This window comes from Martes martes (assembly GCF_963455335.1).
Source record: "Martes martes genome assembly, chromosome: 3".
Classification (NCBI taxonomy): domain Eukaryota; kingdom Metazoa; phylum Chordata; class Mammalia; order Carnivora; family Mustelidae; genus Martes; species Martes martes.
In genome coordinates, this window is record NC_137890.1 from 31,704,006 (window position 1) to 31,723,219 (window position 19,214).

Below are 19,214 nucleotides of genomic sequence, written 5' to 3' on the forward strand. Positions count from 1 at the left end.
AGATCATGACCTGAGCCGAAGACAGAGGGTTTCACCCACTGAACCACCCAGGCACCCCTAACACATGTTTAGATAGCAAGGTATGTTTTTGGTTTTCGTCATACAGAGATGAACATTTGCTTGCTATTCTCAAGAAGCTCACCGTGGTAGTAGGGAAAATAGGCAAACATGCAGTGTAGATCTAATCCAATATGGTGATGTTAAAATATGTGTCAAAGAGTATGTGAGAAGGGAGTGATTACTCCTAGAGATATGAGAAGGATCTGCAGTAGACAAATGGCATTCAGGCTCAGCCATAAAAGATGAGTAGAAAAACACTGTGCAATCAAGTGGGGAAACTTGGAAATCCATAAGGCAACAGTAAGAACAAGTTTGGAAGTGTATTGTGGAGGGCCTTATAAATTATGTCAATGAACCTGAGTTATACCTTTTGGACAATAATACTTTTGGTTTATGCAAATAATGATACTGAAGTTCAAAAATATCAGTGCCATTAAACCTTCCTTAATCAGCTGGGAGCTCAGAAACCTATTCCCCATCCAGTTTACCTGAACTCAAAATACTTTGTGAAGTAGGATATCTGTATTATACAGAATTGAATTCTGTCCCTCCCAGGGCCTACTTCATCTTCTTTGGCATAAACAAAAGCTTTTTTTTTGGTGGGGGGGACCTGGGTGAGTCAGTTGGTTGAGGAGCCAACTCTTGGTTTCAACGCAGGTCATGATCTCCAGGTGGTGAGATCAAGCCCTGCGCCAGGCTCCCTGCTCAGCATGGAGTCGGCTTGGGATTCTTTCTCCCTCTCCCTCTGCCCTCTGCTCTCATGCTCTCTCTCTTTCAAATATATAAAAGAAAAAACAAAACAAAACAAAAACACAACAAAGTTTTGGCATACTCTGAGATGCTTGTGATACCCTTTGGTTCTCAAGCATAATGGAGTTCATGTTTCATGATACCGGCCGGATGTTGTCTTGTCAGAGGGTGTTTTGGAGCACTCCGGTCTTGCTTTCATGTTGTACTGACCTTTCTTATTAGTTCATTCCTGTATGACCATATAAAAATGCTATTTTATTCACTTTTACATGGTTACTTGTTGACATCAAACATTTAGAAATTGTAAGTACTGACATTTGTTATTAGCTTCAAACCAAATGAAAGATGGGACTAGGCAGCGATACGTCTCATGATTGCAGAATTTGGTCTCTGAAGCCAGACTCGGGGAGTTCCAGTTCTAAACTTCCACTTACCAGCTGCGCAAACTTGGGCAAGTTGCTTAGCTTCTTTCTGCCTCCGTGTGGCCATCTGGAAAGTGGGGAGATTAGTAAGTGCCTGTCTCACTGGGTGGTTTTCTGAGCATGGGAACAACGCTGAGTAGCAAGGCGCCCTCGACGAGTGTTGTATTAGGTGCCCAAGCAGTGTTGGTTGAGGTTAACATCGCCGTTACTATTATCTGACGGTTTTCTTTCACAAGACATCGGCAGTTACGGAATGAATCTTGTCAAAACGCGCTTCTGTCAGGACATGATACTGTGGGTCAGAGGGTGGCCTGCAGGCCATCCCAGCAGCCTGTTTTCAGGCCCTGCATAGTTCCTCGGCTGCAATTGAACAACTTCACCCCAGAGTTCAAGACCTTGCTTTTTTTTAATCTTTGCAGGTGTTCCCAAAAGTCGACGAGGAGAAATTTGGCAGTTCCTAGCTTTACAGTATCGTCTAAGGCATAGATTGCCCAATAAACAACAACCTCCTGACATATCCTATAAAGAACTTCTCAAGCAGCTCACTGCTCAGCAGCACGCTATTCTTGTGGATTTGGGTATGTCTGCTCCACTGATTATTGTACAGAACTAGTCAGTAGGTCCCTTTGTTGAGTTTTTTGGGGGATTTTGCTTGGGTTTTTTGTTGTTGTTGTTGTTTATTGTTTTGTTTTGTTCTGGTGTTGCTAAAGAAGATGTGTTGAATTATGCAGAGCTGCTGACATTGCCCTTTCTTGAGGGCAAGCTGGCTTTGTGTCTGGTTGAAGATACCATATGTGTCGAATACAGAATGAAGTTTTCATCCCCAAACCTGCCCCCCGAAAAGGGTGTTATATTTGAATCATTATAAAGGTCATGTTATTGGATATTATCAGTTCCTCTATTTTGAACAACTGACTTTTGTTTGAGATAGACATTTATTTTCCTCAATCAACACTGGTTTTAAAATAGGCTAGAATAGATTAAAAGGGGCACCAAAAAATTACACAAGCCTTTGTATATCCCTTTAAAAAGCAATACAATAAGTGGCTATGTTATGGAACCATGAATACACCCCTAAAGGATGAAAAAAAAATGAACTGTCCTAATATTATGTGAATGGGTACTTGTGACTGGGGGAGAATTGACAGCATCGTAAAGCTATCTTTTTAAATGCTGAATTTCAAATAACTAATGGGAAATAAAAATGGTATGCTTTTAAAATTACATTGTCTTTAGTTTTTCTCTAGCATATTATATATTTTATTATTTAAAATATATAATAATTGAGTGGATTAAATATTGTTTGTTGGCATTTGACTATTTCATCTGTATCCCCAGAAGTTAATGTATTTAAAGTGGCCAAATATGTTACCTGAGTCCATTTGGGAAAATAAGAGATTACCTTATATTTGGGGGTCACCTTTTATTAGGGCACATAAAAAATCACTAGCCAAAACCTAGTTTGGATCTCTGTTCCGGTGCTCGCTTCGGCAGCACATATACTAAAATTGAATCTCTGTTCCCTTTGGATGATAAACAACTTTGTTGGGAAAGGACCCGACTCAGTTAATATTTTTTGAGTCAATAATTTTTGAAAAGGGGAATTTTACAGAGAAACTAAAGACTTCAGTCTTGTCTGATTTTACGACTGAGCTGTGGTTTTAGGCAAATTACTCTGCTTCTGAGTCTCAGTCCTCTCATTTAAATGGGCAATCCCTATGGATGCCCGTAGATCTCTGGTTCTGTGACTAGAAGTTGATGACCAGACTAGAAATTGGGATGGTTCATTTAGGGCCAGTCAAGACTGCTAATAAAGAGAAGGAGATAAGAAGATCAGATTATAAGGGAAGGCTGGTCGGGGGAAAAAAATGGAACTAGAATTAATGTCTTGGATAGGGAGTACATTTGTAGTTGTCTTTAACAACAATTTTAAGTAATGAAATAAAATGGTAACTTAAAAAAAATCGTTGATTTAACTCTCCTTGTAGCCATCTGTGTCTCCTTAGGCTGTTCTTATTTCCTCCTATCTTCCTCTTGCTCTGCAGAATTAATCTTATCAGTTCTTGGGGAAAAAAATAAAACATGATCACTTTTTAGCATATGTGGTGGAAAACATTTAAAGCTCTGGCATTCTTACAAGTACTCACTGACAAGAGTAGTCATTTCACAAGCAAGCTGATAGCCCCTTCATTTCTGCGGCAGAAGGAAAGCCCCGTGCCAGTGTACACAGCTTTGGTGACGAAGACGGCTTTGTTTCAGTGTTTAGTACCAGCCTGTCAGTGATCCAGGACTGATTTTGTTTGCTTGCTGGGCTGTCTCTATGGTAATTTTATGCTCAGAGGTGAATTTTAGAGGGGAATTTATTTGAAATCAGCTTGACCTTCTGCTTTACTTGCTCTTTTTTAATATATTGAAAAAAGGAAAGAGGTCTATATGGCTCACAGAGGTGGTTTAAGAGAACAAAGGATATTTGAGAAAAGGAGTATTTCATGAAAGACAGACTGAATATGAAAGAAAACAATTTCAGAAAGTTCCTCCAGTGTCATAGGACAGGAAAGCAGGACTAAATCTGCTTATGGACTGCTAGGATTTCCTTTTAAATAATATGAGACCTTTCATAAGATTCTGATTTCAGTCGGAGTGGTCTCTTCTTTCTTTTCCTTTCTTTTTTAGAGAGAGAGAGAGTGCAAGCAGGGCAGAGGTGGGTGCGGTGCAGAGGGAGAGGGAGAGAGACGCGGGGCTCCATCTCCCAACCGTGAGATTATGACGTGAGCCGAAATCAAGAGCAGGACAGACGCTTAACTGACTGAGCCACCCAGGCTCCCCGAGGGTGGACCTTATGGGAACTTAGAATTTGCCTTGATTTATAGCCAGAATACATTTTATATTCTGTTTTCCCGGGATCGCTCCTGGACATGCCCTTGATTCATTTGTGAATTTGTTGTTGTTGTTTTCTAGAAAGACGTGCTCCTTAGCATCAAATGTTTGCTTCCCTTTCATATGTGGATGGGTTCTCCAAGCAGCTCTCACTGGTCCAGAAAAGAATGTTTGTTTCTTCCTGGAAATCACTGCATTGCAATTTCACTTTTGTCTCCCAAGCTTCCAGATATCTCAAAACTATTTCTTTTCTCCTCCTCTACAGGAAGGACATTCCCTACTCACCCCTATTTCTCAGCACAGCTTGGGGCAGGGCAGCTCTCACTCTTTAACCTCTTGAAAGCCTACTCACTGCTGGACCAAGAAGTGGGTTACTGTCAGGGGATCAGCTTTGTGGCTGGAGTGCTGCTTCTGCACATGAGCGAAGAGCAAGCCTTTGAAATGCTGAAATTCCTCATGTATGACCAGGGCTTCCGCAAGCAGTACAGGCCTGACATGATGTCGCTGCAGGTGAGGCACACGGGGAGCTGTTACGTGGTGGTAGGAGCCCTCTCCTACCTCATGGTTGAGACTGAAAGAGATTTGCACCCACTGTCTTGGAATCCGTATAAATGTAGAGACGTGTTTTAGGTTAACGGCTTTAGTGTGGGATTTGCTCTTTGGCTAAACCTGTAAGTGTATGACAGTGTCTCTGCAGAAGAACTCTTCCATGAAGCTCCTGAAGTGAATAAATAAGCAATTTCTAGAAAAGGTAGTGGGTGGGTACTCAAGTCTCTCTCCCCTCAGTCAGCAAGTGGAGATGGAGAAAGGATCAAATCCTCTTACTTCACGTTTCCGCAGCCTGTCAACTGAAAGATCGTATATCTTTTGGTAAATGTAAAAATACAATGTTTCTTTCTTTAACTGTGAATGCACCTATGGTAGCTAGCTGTGTCATGGTTCTTGAACTTACCACGTCTCCCCTCCTTTATCTTAGTGTCAGATAGGCTTTTCTAGAGGAAAAGGTGTCTAGAGTCGGTGGCTCTCTTCAGTCTGCTTTCCTTCCCATGCACTGAGGAAGCACCATGACCACGTTTTAGTCATTATAAGTGGGGTATTCGCTGCTGCTGTGATCTTCATCCGATTTCAGACTCCCTGTATACGCAGCTCTCCCTTCTAGTTTATTCATTTATTTATTTTTTTAAGAGATTTATTTTTTTATTTTTTATTTGACAGACAGAGATCACAAGGAGGCAGAGAGGCAGGCAGAGAGAGAGGAGGAAGCAGGCTCCTTGCCAAGCAGAGAGCCGGATGCGGGGCTCTATCCCAGGACCCTGGGATCATGACCTGAGCCAAGGGCAGAGGCGGCTTTAACCCATTGAGCCACCCAGGTGCCCCTCCCTTCTGGTTTAAAGTCCACTTTTCTTAATGTATTGGTTTCTAAAAAGCTGTTTAAATTTTATCTATAGATATGGTATCACAAACAGCCACTACCTTCCAAATGAAAGCTTCTAGTAGTGAAAATATAAAGGAAGACTTTAAAGAGAGGAATGTCTCCTCCTTTCAAATGGGGTAGGCAAGATGCTTGGTTCATTATAATATTATGCTGTAGATAAGAAGTAAAATATTTAAAAAGTGCTTTTCAGATACACTCTCTTTCTTGGCTCCCAAGGATCAGATTTTACATTTAATATTTTAGGTACCAGTCTCTAGACAGAAAAGGACTGGGTTTTCACCTTGTGAATATTACAGTAAGTGGTATTTTCTTGAGAAGATCAGTGGAGAGGAAGTGGTCCCTTTTTCTTCTTTAAGATGAAATTTTTGCTAGGGAGATAGGCAGGGCTTTCCTCTCAGCTTTGGGTTTTCAGGCATGAGTTCATATGAAGGGTTTTCATCAGGATATGTAAATATAGTGATTTGATTCCTAGCTGATGACTCTTCATAGGTCTGTTAACATTTCACAAGTCCAATGATAATGGAAGGCTTTATTTTTTATTTTATTTCTAATGTTCATCTATATCTCATATTGGATAGGAAGCATTGATGCTCTTGTAAAGAATTAAGTAGCTCTGATTTCCAGAAATAAGTTTGATATCTCATATTAAAAATTTTAAAGGATGGAAAGTACCTGTAAGTCATGTTTGATTTAGGTCCATAAATAGAAAGTTAGATGTGATTATCATTTTAAAAATGCAGTGATTTTCCTTTTTTTCTTAAGATTTTATGTGTTTGTGAGAGAGAGAAAGAGAGAGAGAGCACAGAGGAGAATGAGAGGGAGAAGCAGACTCCCTGCTGAGCTCATCTCAGGACCCTGAGATCATTACATAAGCTGAAGGCAGATGCTTAACTGACTGAGCCACCCAGGCGCCCCAAAATGCAGTGATTTTTTAATTTAAAAACTCATCAATTTGCTATCAAAAAATAAATTTAAATTGGATTAATCTAATTATATGGTTTGCATCCACCAAAGGAATATTTTATGTCTGTAATAATGACAGTGAAGTTGTTTTCATCTTTGACAGCATTTGTAGAGGCTGCAAGCCTGGGGGCCTTATTCCAGGAGGACAGAGCTTTTTGCTCCATAGAGTGAGGTACAACACTTTTCTACTTTCAGGAGCAGAAAGTGTTTTTATCCAATCACTGTGACTTCCAGAAGTGGAAGCAGCAGTGGGCTTGGATCATTTGATGGGATTTCTGACCACCTGCGTGGTGGTGTGCTTAGGTACTGCTGGGTCTTGGCCTCGGTTCCCTTATGTGTGACATGAGGGGGTTGAGGTCTCTTTTAACTTTGTCTCCTCATGTTTTGTAGCTGCTGTTTTTCGTGTTGAGTGTAAAAACATTGTGTCTTTTATCTCAGGTCTTTGCTCTCCCCTTTCCCTGTCTTCTCTGCCCTTCTCATCTCTCTCCACATCTCCCTCCTCTGGTTTTGCCTACTCCATCAGAAGATTTGCTGTGTTATCTACACTGTAAAACTTAAGAATTATTTATTTTTAGCAGAGGCATTTTATCATTAAAGTTTCCTTTGAAGGAAGACTGAATTGTGGTTTTGTTTGCCTTTTTCGGAAGAGATTTAGTCTAAATCTATCTTGATGGAAGAAATGTTCTAAACCCCTAGTTTAGAATGTAGAACAGGAAAAAGTTCTTTTAAAAAAAAATAAAACATTGAGGTATACCTTCTGTGTCACAGTCCTCCGTGAACAAGAACAGAATGTGATTTATAATATGTTTCTCTTTATTCTGCTAATTAGACTCCTTTGATTTTTATGCTACCAAAATACTAATTCTTCTGTTGATAGAGCCCAGTATGTCTACTTTCTAAATTGTAAATGGCCCAAGGGAAATATATGATTTTTCCAACATGATTGAGATAATAATCACATTCTTTTAAACCTTTATGTCTAACTGAAGCTAAGCTTCTTGTTTTGTAATTGTGACTTCCTGTGCTCTTTCTTTCCTTTTACAGTGTGTGTGGAACTTAGTTTCCACAGGTATGTGTTACAGATAAAGATCAAACAAATAATGTGCCGTATTTATGCACAGTACTTTTTTAGTTTTGTGCTCTGGAAACAACAGCTGAACTCACAATATAATTAGTTATTTTAATGCATTTTGTAAAGCTAACTATTTAAAGGTGGTATTTTGATTATATCTTCTAGTGAAAGAAGTTGTGTTAGTTTTAATGAAATACCATGTATATTTCAACCCAAAATGTCAAACTGATAGAACTGATCAAGGAACCACTACTCAGTATGTTACTCTGTGGATAAAAATGTAAATTAAAGCACAATTCACAAATATGTTTATTATTTATTGCCATATGCTGCCTTCATAATGTTTTTTTTTTTTTTTGGAAATACCAATAAGCCATAGTCAAGTGAAATACTTTCTTCTTTTAATACTAGAGACAGCCAGACTGTACTTTTTGCTTTAATCCCCTTTGTCATAAATAAATATGCTGCTGGAATACCTTGGATATTGGAAATCCTGTCTCAAGCTTCTGGCTCCATTACATTCTAAGCTAGGCAGTGTCCTAGCACCACAGGTGCCTGGTGGGGTTTAAGCCAGAGCTCCATCATAAATCAGATGCTGGGCCCAGCACAGATAGACAACCTCTGCATCTGAACTAAATGTGGTAGATCCTTTTGAATGGAAGCTCTTCTGGAATTGGTCTGAAATTAGAATGGACCTCCCATGAGAGTCCTAGGCCAGGACAGTTCTGATTAAATTCCAAAAGCAATGCCTTCCTACACGAGGGAAGATGACCATTTCAAACTTGCTCAGTCATCTTAGGTGGACTCTTACTGACTTGCTTTCTGACCTCAGTTAAGTGAACTTGGACTTTAATATCAACTTTTACATAATAAAAATAAAATAATACTACTTTCATGTATTGAATATATGTGAATTTGTTATTAAGTAGTAAGGTAATAAAATTTATTTTTTGCACAGATAAATGCATAATATTTTATTTTTCTTCTCCAAATTAACTTTAGATTCAAATGTACCAGCTGTCCAGGCTCCTTCATGATTATCACAGAGATCTCTACAATCATCTTGAAGAAAATGAAATCAGCCCCAGTCTTTATGCTGCCCCCTGGTTCCTCACATTGTTTGCCTCTCAGTTTCCACTAGGATTTGTAGCCAGAGTTTTTGGTAAGAGATGCCTGTGATCAAATGGAACAGTGTTATTTATCCCAAGGAATATTCTTCTTGCCATGTGGTGGCCCAATTATTTTATCGCGTGTTACAGAGAACAGCAAATTGCTAATGGAATTTAATAAATGTGCCTGGCTCTATTCTGAGAGTAATTTAAAACCATATTGGTCTTAAATGAAATTGACATTAAAAGGGAAAGAAGAATTGGGCCCTGTATTTGGGGCGCTGTGATGGAGCTCTTATTTTCATTTATACCCCAAAATCAGAAGACACTTTTTCAAAAATCTAAACTAAGGACTTACTATGTATAATTTTCCAGACTTTTATACACATCCTTCTTAGCTCAGTTTTTGTTTTTGTTATTCTTCTCCTATTGTCTCCTTCAACACTACTTCAAAAGAGAGAGAAACATGTTCTCTGGTTGGGTCAGTGGAAGCACCTGTATCAGTGTGATTTCTAATGACTTTTTAAAAAATCTGACTTTTGTTAATAGGCTAACTGAAATTCCTATTTTACTGCTTAAGTGACTCTCCTTTCATCCAGTGCAGTGGCAGCACCAATCTCTAAGACTGGGTGGCTCACGGAAAAACCACTAAGCACAGGCAGTTAGGCCTGGGGCAAGTTACTGAGTTCCCATTTTGCTTCATCACGGTGTTAGGCACCAGGAATAAAAAAGAGACTATGATGTGGTTTATGAACCCTTTGGGGGTCCTTAAATCTATTCACAAGTCTTTGGTTAGGTTTATCTAAGTCCATTATTTTAAAGCAAAAATAATTAAAAAAAAAACTCTTTACTAGAGGTTTGTTCTTAAAGATGTTTAAGACCTCTGTGACCTCAGAAAGGGCTCCCGCAGTTTTTACACCCTGCTTATCTGGTATCCATGGTGAAAGCAGTCAATATTTGTAACTGTGCCTTTGCTAAATTGGAGCTTTTTGTCAAATTGTGAGTATTGGCCTGACTGTAGGTCATCACCAGCCTTAAAAAAAAAAAAAAAGAAGAAGAGCTAGAATGGAATACAATGAAAATATTAGTGCGTGTGTGTGTGTGTATAAAACAAATATATAGTATATATAACAAATAGTAAGGAAAAATGTTTGGAGAAGCTTCAATTTTGAAGATATGTGTGTAATATGTTTATATATACCAGAATGCAATGAATGGTGCTTTTCTTATTGGGGGTTATGGTTTTAAAAGTTAAACACTGTATTAGTGTAATATAATCTGTAGACAGAGTGCAGCAAAAGAGCAAAATCAAGCTGCACAGAATCAAATGTTCACCAAATTTCTCTTCTTTATTGAAATACCCAGTTGCTTCTCTTCAGTTAAGTTTTTGGGTGGAGTTTGGGTTCCTATTCTTGGGTCTTTTAAAATCCTTTCATTTATAATATATACATAAAATATATTTATTCTCAGCATATATATTTTTTTCTTAGAATAATTTATCAAATCAAAATGATAAAACGATGTTTGAAAGCATTTCTCTTTGACTTACGCTTGGAGCATGATATTAGAATTCAAGAAACAAACCTGCACAATTCTGTTTTTTGCAGTGAGACTATAACTGATGCCATCAGCTCTGCAGTAGCTGCTTAGTCCTTTTCTTTGAATTTAGTAAAGGAAAAGATGCATGAGCAGAAGTTCACAGTTTCCTCGTTTTTAAAGACTCACTTTTACTTATTACTGATTCTAGAGTGGCAAAGATTGAAACTTTCATATAGAAATATTTGGTACTTTCAAAACTATTGCCTATTTTTACTTGTTAGGAAATGGAATTCAGAGTCAGGGTAGCTTTTCTTTTTTTCTCTTTAACTTCTGATTTAGGTAATATATTGCTTTTGATTTTTCTTTTAAAGTTTTTTTTTTTAAATTTCCTGCTCTGATATAGGTTTAACTGCATATTAACTGGTTCATTTATTTTTTATTATAGTAATGAGAGTTTAAATAGTACTAATTGGTTATGTTGATTTGTTTTTGTATTCCCCTTGTGAAGAAAAATCGAAGTATCAGTTGAATAAGCATCTTTAGGTTTACCTAGTCTCCATTAAATTTGCCACTAAAATTATAAATACTTAGACAAATAGCTATATAATTAACCTTTTTTTCTCTTAACCTTGGCCTTATCTGAGATTACCAAATAAGTAAGAAAAATACTTAAATATCTGTTTATTTGTTTCAGTAGTATTATTTTTTTTTTAAATCTAGGTGATCTCAACCCATTATTTTTTTGCAGAATATTCCATGGTTCCACTGCAGTAATTAAAAACAACAACCACAAGAAATTCAAAAAGCCGTTAGCACAAAGAGTACACTTTTAACAATAATGGATGCATAATTTTGATCATGAAATTGTATCTCTTTTTTTAGATATTATTTTTCTTCAGGGAACTGAAGTTATATTTAAGGTTGCACTCAGTCTGCTGAGCAGCCAGGAGACACTTATAATGGAGTGTGAAAACTTTGAAAGTATTGTCGAATTTCTCAAAACCACACTACCTGATATGAATACATCTGAAATGGAAAAAATTATTACCCAGGTATGATTAAAATGATAATAATAAGATATAAAATCATGCAGCAGTTTCTCCACTAATTATATATTAAATGCAGTATCATGAAGACTTAGTTTTGTTTGATAGATTTTTTATTTGATCAGATATATTTTATTCGGAAATGAGATTACCGTGGAATTTCTACATTGTGACGTTGTTTGTGTGGCTATACACAGGAAGTGGTTCAGTGCTACACAAGGAATGTTTGGTGAGTCTTTCAGTTTATACCAATGGTAAGACTGAAGGCAGAGCCAACAGAATTAGGAAGACCTAATAAATAAAAATGAGACCCACTTACTTTTGCAATACTAATTCTGTCTTAAAATATATAAGGAGAACATGTGGCAAGAGCTCAGGCTTTGGAATTAGACAGTATTAGGTTTGTATCATGTTCTAACTCTTTTATTAGTTGATGGGCTTGTACACATCTCCCTAATCTTCTGAACTCTGGTGTTCTTACCTTCCAAACAGGACACTACTCATCCAGTGGTTTTGTGAGGCTGAAGCGCAGGGAAGAGTCTGTCTTCAATGAGTCAAACAAAGGCGCCATTTTTTAGAGGTTGGGCAGGGTTAAGAGAACCAAATGTGGATACCTAAATGCCCAGGAACTAGTAACGGAGGGAAGAATCTAACAGTGTTACGAGGTCCAGGGAGTGCCAGAACTATGCAGGAGGGGATTTGGGAGGTTTTTGTGCTTTTGGTGAGCTAGGCAAGGAAGGAACAAGGAAGAAAGATCAACCCCTTTCTCCTTCTCTTTCTGATCTCTCTGCTCTTCTGGGCCATACCCAACCTGAGCCAGAAAGAAAGAAGGTGTGAAAGGGGGATGTGGGTCACAAGGGTCTATCTCCCAGGTCCAGCAGACTAGATGAGGGCAGAGAATGGATCCGGGAAACAAATGGAGAATAATCAGTACACCATGAATCTAGTCCCTGGCTCTTCATAGGGATTAGGTTAAGTGGTAATTATATACTGATGTTACTCAGATGACATGAACAAGCTTAAGATTCATAGATGACTACTTTAGGAGCATTGATAAAATTTGCCACTTTCCTAGAGGCACTGGGGATAGCAGATAAAAGAGTTTAGAGCAAGAGAAAGGGAATTTGATATCGTATTCTGGTGCCTTGCTACCTATTAGCTGTGTGACTTTGGGCAAGTTTCAAGCTCTTTAAGTCTCAGCTTCCTCCCTGAAAAACTGAGAATAACAAGGATAATCCTCTTACCTTTTCCATATTGTTTTTAGGAGCAAATGTAACTAATTAGGTCGAAGAATTTTATACACTATAATTCACACTATAACATGAACTCTTATTCTGTGACATATAGAAGTTTATTTTTATAGAATCTAAGTCACAAGCAGATTATTCTGTAACTACTTACGAATAGTTTTTATTTGTTAAAATGCTCTGTAGCTGAAAACTGGAGCTTTTATTTACCTATGTACTTGTTTATTAATTCTTCAGAAATATCTTTTTGGACTGGCAAGCAGTCAGAGATTGTGCTTTTAGAGAAGTGTAAACTGATTGGAAGGCAGATCACGTCTCTTCTAAAATTAAGGAGGGAATCACCTGGCTTTAGAGATTACTGCTAGGATGAATGGATAGAATTTATAGGCTGGTAGATTTGGACTTGATATAAGAGAGATTTTTCTAACAGTTATAGCAGATTTAATATGGAATGAACTGTTGATATTAAAGGAGACCTCGATGAGCTTTATTTAAAATATGGTCACTGAAAAATGCCAATAATGCAGAAAAGCATAAAGGAAAAAATAAAAGCAAAAAAAAAAAAAAAGAAAGGAAAGAAAGCCTACTAAACACATCTCTCTTTGCTTATATAAAAATAGTAAGTGAAATCATAGTATACATGCTATTATTAACCTGATGTTTTATTAAAATATATATGGAGTACTGGACATTTTCCATGCCAATAAATATAGATCCACGCTATAAGTTTTAGTGGTTGGTCACAGTCCATTATGCCCATGGTTTCCCACTAGGTAGGTGAAAAGTAATGTTTGTTTGAGAGGGATGACTAGCTTCTCTAGACAATTCAACTAAATTCTCAGATTTGACCACCTCTGATAGTAGTAGGATTAGTAAGTAAGTCAGGCTTGTTGTGGTTTCTTTTCTCCCCATAGTGTTAGTGTACACATGATTGCTTAAATGGCAGCTGCTGCCTCTCCTTCCCGTGCAAGTTTAGACTAAGGCGGTATTACCTGTCCACTAACTTAAAACCAAACTGTCTTTCTGCTTGGTGGCAATTTGGGAGAGAGGGGCAGCCCTGATTAAACCCTACAGCTCTGCACAGTACTCAGAAGATTCTCTGTGTGGTAGAATATGTTGTTCCTAAGAGGCTCACATGGATTAGCAAAAGGACAAAAATATTTAGTAGAAGTCCTATCTGCCCTTTTGACAAATTATTAGAAGTGTTTTTGGTCTCTTTATTCTAGAGATAACCTATGCAATTCCGCTTGCTAATCCGCAAAGATTATTTCTAACATAGGTAAGAACTACTCAGTTAGTAATGGTATTTACCTGATATGCTACATTTTTAGAGAGTTACCAGATGATGTATATTTTGGTTGCAAAATACCCTTGAGCATTAACTTATTCTGGTGGTCTAGGCCTCATTATGAGAATGTTTCAGTTGTGTAGAAGTACCCTGTTTGTCCATATATAGTTAAACCTGTTTTTCTTCCTTTTGGTATGCCATACCTTTCTTCATTATTTTGTGGAAATCTATATGAAACACACCAATACATAGGCTGTATTTTGGCATACATACTAAAGGCCAGACTAACCCACGGCGTTTTCATGGCAGGTGTTTGAGATGGATATTTCTAAACAGTTACATGCCTACGAGGTGGAGTATCACGTGCTGCAGGATGAGCTTCAGGAGTCCTCATATGCCTGTGAGGAGAGTGAACCTGTGGAGAAGCTGGAGAGGGCCAACAGCCAACTGAAAAGACAAAATATGGACCTCCTGGAAAAGTTACAGGTAAAGAGATAAAGATTTACTCAGAAAAACTCTTGAGTGCCTACCGTGAACGCACAGAACTCCACCGGGAATGATAGAGACGTGACATGTTGTGAACCATTGCCGACAGAGGGTCTGTGTGTCAGACTGCGTGCACGTGTTCTGGGGCTACAAATGCACATATCAACCTACATCTCACTTGGGAGAGAACATGTACACTCACAAAATTTTAAATGGCAATTCTAAGCAGAATCTGGTTAAATACCTATGGGGTGTTACATGTATTTAGCTAAGTTGAGGGGTGGAAGGGTTGAACAGGCAAAATTGGGAAAGCTCTGGAGGACCTGGGGCTTGACTTGGACTCTGAAGGACTCGGGGGAGAAATGAGTAGGGGGTTGGTATAAATAAGGAACATGGGGCAGAGCAGCAGAGGAACCTTAGGGTCAGTTTAAGATTTATGTTGGGGAAAGTGGGATAAGTGTGACGGAGGCAGAAGTGTAGATAACTTTCAGTGTCAGGCAGAAGAGCATGGCTTTAGTCCTGTTGAGAGGGAAATCTCTCAGAGCTTTTGAGCTGTATGTTAGAAAGATCAATCTGGAAACCTTGATGAGCACAGATTCGCATGGGGAGAGAAGATATGGGGACTAGCTAGAAATCACTTGCAGAAATCTGGGGACAGTGCGAATTGTCTAGAGTAAAACTTACTGAACCGGAAAGACAGGGAGGCATTTTTGAGAGAATCGAATGAAAACGTAACACATAGTCCCTGCCATCAAGGAGTTTACAATTACTTGGGAATATAAAATACTATGTATTTATGGGGCACCTGGGTGGCTCAGTGGGTTAAAGCCTCTGCCTTCGGCTCAGGTCACGATCTCAGGGTCCTGGGATCGACCCCCGCATCGGGCTCTCTGCTCAGCGGGGAGCCTGCTTCCCTTCCTCTCTCTCTGCCTGCCTCTCTGCCTACTTGTGATCTCTGTCTGTCAAATAAATAAATAAAAATCTTAAAAAAAATACTGTGTATTTATTTATAAATGCACATTTATAAATACTATAAGCAAGTTAGTACAATCTAATATTCTGCACCTGCAGCTTGTATGATGTGAGCTGTGTAGCGAAGCTCCAAGGGACTGGGCTTAAGAGTGATCAGTGGAGGGGAGGTTAGAAAGGGAACCTTCTGGGAGGTGGGGGAGATGAGTTCTGAGTTGGAGCTCTCAGCCTGACACCTGTTCCCAAACTAGAGAATACTAAAACTCTGCTTCTATGTGGTGAGTCCCATGACCAGAATGGCTAGGAGAGAAAGGTTTAGAAATGAGGGGTCTCCAGAGTAATTGCTCCCCAAGATAGGAACACTTCATCTTTACATTAGCTCCTGCCCACAGAAGGCTGTACGTCTATTCAAACAAAGAGTCAACTCTTTTCAAAAAGAAAAACAGTTGGGCATTGTCCCTTATTATTTGATGCTTCCTTCAGTGGTGATTAATTGTGTCCTTCCTTATTAGGGAACGTGGGTTTGCACCTGCTTTACGTCATAATGACTTTTATTAATAGTTACAAACTTTTTCATTGACAGTTAAATGTCATCATCACATCTTGGTTTCCAAGTTATGTGGGAACCCCTGACACCCATTGAAACTGATAGGATCCCAAGTTATGTGTTTAGAAAACCCTGTATTTCTAGTCAGTGGGTGGAAAGCCCCTTTCAGCACCTCTGGGCAGCATCAGAAATCTCCTGTTTCTCCTTCAGCCAGATCCCACTCACTCCAGGGGATTACAGTGATGTCCCCACCACTGTGGGATGCTGATTTAAAATTGTGTTTTTGCTGCAGTCAGTGAAATGAGACGTATTTTGTCACTACTACAGTTATATTTTTGCGAAACTGGGAAATCTCCATGTCACAGAGGGTTCCAAGTATTTGCTTCACATACTATTTTATTAAGAAATACAATATGATTAGTTAATATAGGTAAGGTCTGGTGGCTCTGCTGATGAGGAATCAGTGTCTTCAGATGTTTGATTTGGAAATATTTGCCTTTTTTTTTTCTTTCCCCCAAACAGATAGCTCATGCTAAAATCCAGACCTTGGAATCCAATCTGGAAAACCTTCTAACGAGAGAGACCAAAATGAAGTCTTTAATCCGGACTCTGGAACAAGAAAAAATGGCTTATCAAAAGACAGTGGATCAAATCCGGAAGCTCCTGCCAGCCGACGCGCTCGCCAATTGTGAACCACTGCTAAGAGACCTCAACTGCAACCCTAACAACAAAGCCAAGACAGGAAACAAGCCATAATTGAAGAAGCGCCACATTAGCAGGACGTGCTCTTAGAATGGTGAAGAAGAGGATCCTCTGCGTGCGGCCGACCCAACGCTGGACACCGGAGCTGGCGGAACCACTGGGGTCTGGTGCTGAGCCCTAGTCCCGGAGGGAGGACCTCGCTCTCGTTAAAGTATGCCGATCCTAAGCCATTGTACATATGTAGACTGGTTTTTTGTTGTTGACTATGTACATATAGACATACAATGGACGTAAAGAGTTCATGCTTTCAGATCAAAGGAGTAGATGTATATTTAAAGTAATTTTTTAAATCAAAACTTCATGAAATCCACACCAAAGGGAAGTTAAAATGAAATTCCCCTTGGACATAGGTGAAATCATTTTGTCTTTGTAGTAAAACAAACTAGAGCATCTTTCTATATTGACATATACTTGAAAAAAATGAATGTATTTTTTTCTCCAAAGAACAGCATGTTTCACTCAACAGTGGAGAGGTAGAAACATTTGTGTAACTTTATGTATATCTGTCTTAAAATCTACTGACATTATGTATATCTGACGAAAATGACTGATTGCCAATCATGCTCCTATGGGTTTTTCAGGAAGGTGGGGGCCTTCCCCCCCTGCCTGCTTTGTGCCAACTAGCATGTTGTGTCTACATGCATTTTGAGTCAGGTTAGGCATTAACTTTGGACATGTGTAAGGAGAAAGCAAGACATTGTAGTGGAGGCCACCCACCCAGCTCAGGGGGAAAGAGAATGTTGCTAATTTCCCAGCAAATTAGACCAGCACTGTTACTCAGACTAAAAATATAAGGCCTTCACAATTTAATTTAAGACATAAATTGTCTAGATCAACTTTCTACTTCTTATTTAAATTACTCCTTATAGTCATGAATGGACTCCCTTTTACTTGGTGCCATAGTTGGTGACAAGGATTTGTCATTTTCCCACTTACAGGAGTTCCTAATTCAGTTCTCTCTACCTTAAATGAAAGATAGGGAAATTATGATTGGTTTTCAAAAGATAATATGCTGTGTTGAGATACTTTTTTTTTTTTTTTTTTTTTTGGCCAACTGACTGAATCTAATAAGCTCTCAATCATCTTTCCCTTGTATGTGAAAGTTTGTGAGAACTGTGAAATGTTTAAGAATAAACTGTTGAAATCCATTGGAGAGAAGTGGAAAGTGGCACCAAGCCCTTCTAAAACCTACGTCTGTGTTTGAATTCCCAGCTTGCTCAGCCCACAGCTTATCAGAGGACATTCATGCATGCTGGTATATGGAAGAAGAGTAATTTTCAGAGTACCTGTGCAGTTCTCCATTTCAGAGATGATTCTGCGATGGTGCCTCTGAAGGTTGATGTAGCATTTTTGCCTTTCAAACAATATTTATCATCACTGCTTTTTGCAGTACTTATCACAGATGGATGACTTGGGATAATTTTCTTCAGAGGGAGTTTTTTATACACTAGCTGCAGTGTATTGTAGGATAGAAGGGCAAAGCTCTTAAGGTTTGGGAAAATCTTGAGGGGCAGGTGATAAGCATCTGAACCCCCGCCTCTACCCTATTACTCAGCATAAATGGTATAAATGTAATGATCCTTGTTACAAATCAGCATGCCCTCTAACCCAGGCAATTAAAAAAAAATCATATTAGTAAAGTTAATGTAATTTCTAGTTTTAGGAAATGCAGATTCTAGGTCCCCTATTAAGTTGGGGTCACCAACTGATTTGTTGCTTGGATTCCCTCAAATTTCTCTGCTTGTAGGAGAGGTTTTTCCTATGAGGAATATGACAGATATCATCTGGTTATTGTCTAGTATGAAGATTACCTTATGCGTGTGCTATACAGGTGGTAGGCAAAGAATCTTTAAGTTGGGAAAAGAAACTTTACCTTTCAGTTTGGTTTCAAGTAAATTTGATTCTGGATATTCAAAGTCAGCATTATGAGTTGGGTCATGGTGTTCAGAGATTAAAGTGTCTCAGATACAGTATTTCTTCTGAAAATGAATTTTCTTTTTCTTTTGTGATTTTTTAAATGTTGCACCAGTTATGCTTACACATTGTTACATCTTCATCCAATTAATGTAATGTCTAGTTCATTTCCAATAAATATATTGCTACGGTTTCCTTGGCGTTTTGGTTTTTGTTTGTAATAGGAAAGAAGATGCTCTTGGTTAGGGTTCTTTACAAAATCTGCATGGGCTCGATTACTGCTACTTAAAATTGCTTCAGTGATAATTCTTTTTAAAGAATCAGAGAACACAGATAATTTATAGAAATATTTATGAAAGTCCATTGTTAGGTACCAATTTTTTTTAACTTCTTTCCCAGTGGAGCCTTTTGCTGCTGAATATAAAAAGAAAAAGACCAACCACACTGACAGATTTGCATTCTATTCCTTTTGTTTTCTATGCCCCCCTCATAGATAGCAAGGAAGAGAAAGAGGATAAAAAAAATCTAATTTTTTAAAAATTGGGTTAGCTTCCAAATAATTAAAAATACTTATTGATGGATATGATGTGAATGTGTTTACATATAATATATATCTTTAGAATATTCTCAAGTTTGTTTATAATCTAATACAAGGATACTGGATCTTCTTGCTAACTCTAGGACTAAAGCTTTTATGAGATATTTGCATTACAGGTAGTAAACACTTT

At 38.4% G+C, this 19,214-nt stretch overlaps 1 protein-coding gene across 2 annotated transcripts in view; it reads left to right on the forward strand.

Annotated features, from left to right (window-relative positions):
• TBC1D4 (TBC1 domain family member 4) overlaps positions 1–18,679 on the forward strand; it is a 189,670-nt gene extending 170,991 nt beyond the window's left edge. For both annotated transcript variants that reach the window (XM_080798357.1, XM_080798358.1), the window contains 6 exons: positions 1,652–1,810; positions 4,375–4,619; positions 8,582–8,741; positions 11,110–11,279; positions 14,118–14,294; positions 16,333–18,679. In XM_080798357.1, coding sequence (XP_080654483.1) covers positions 1,652–1,810; positions 4,375–4,619; positions 8,582–8,741; positions 11,110–11,279; positions 14,118–14,294; positions 16,333–16,566 — 1,145 coding nt within the window. In that variant the 3' untranslated portion in view covers positions 16,567–18,679. The remainder of the gene's footprint in view (positions 1–1,651; positions 1,811–4,374; positions 4,620–8,581; positions 8,742–11,109; positions 11,280–14,117; positions 14,295–16,332) is intronic.
• The last annotated feature ends 535 nt before the right edge of the window (positions 18,680–19,214 follow it).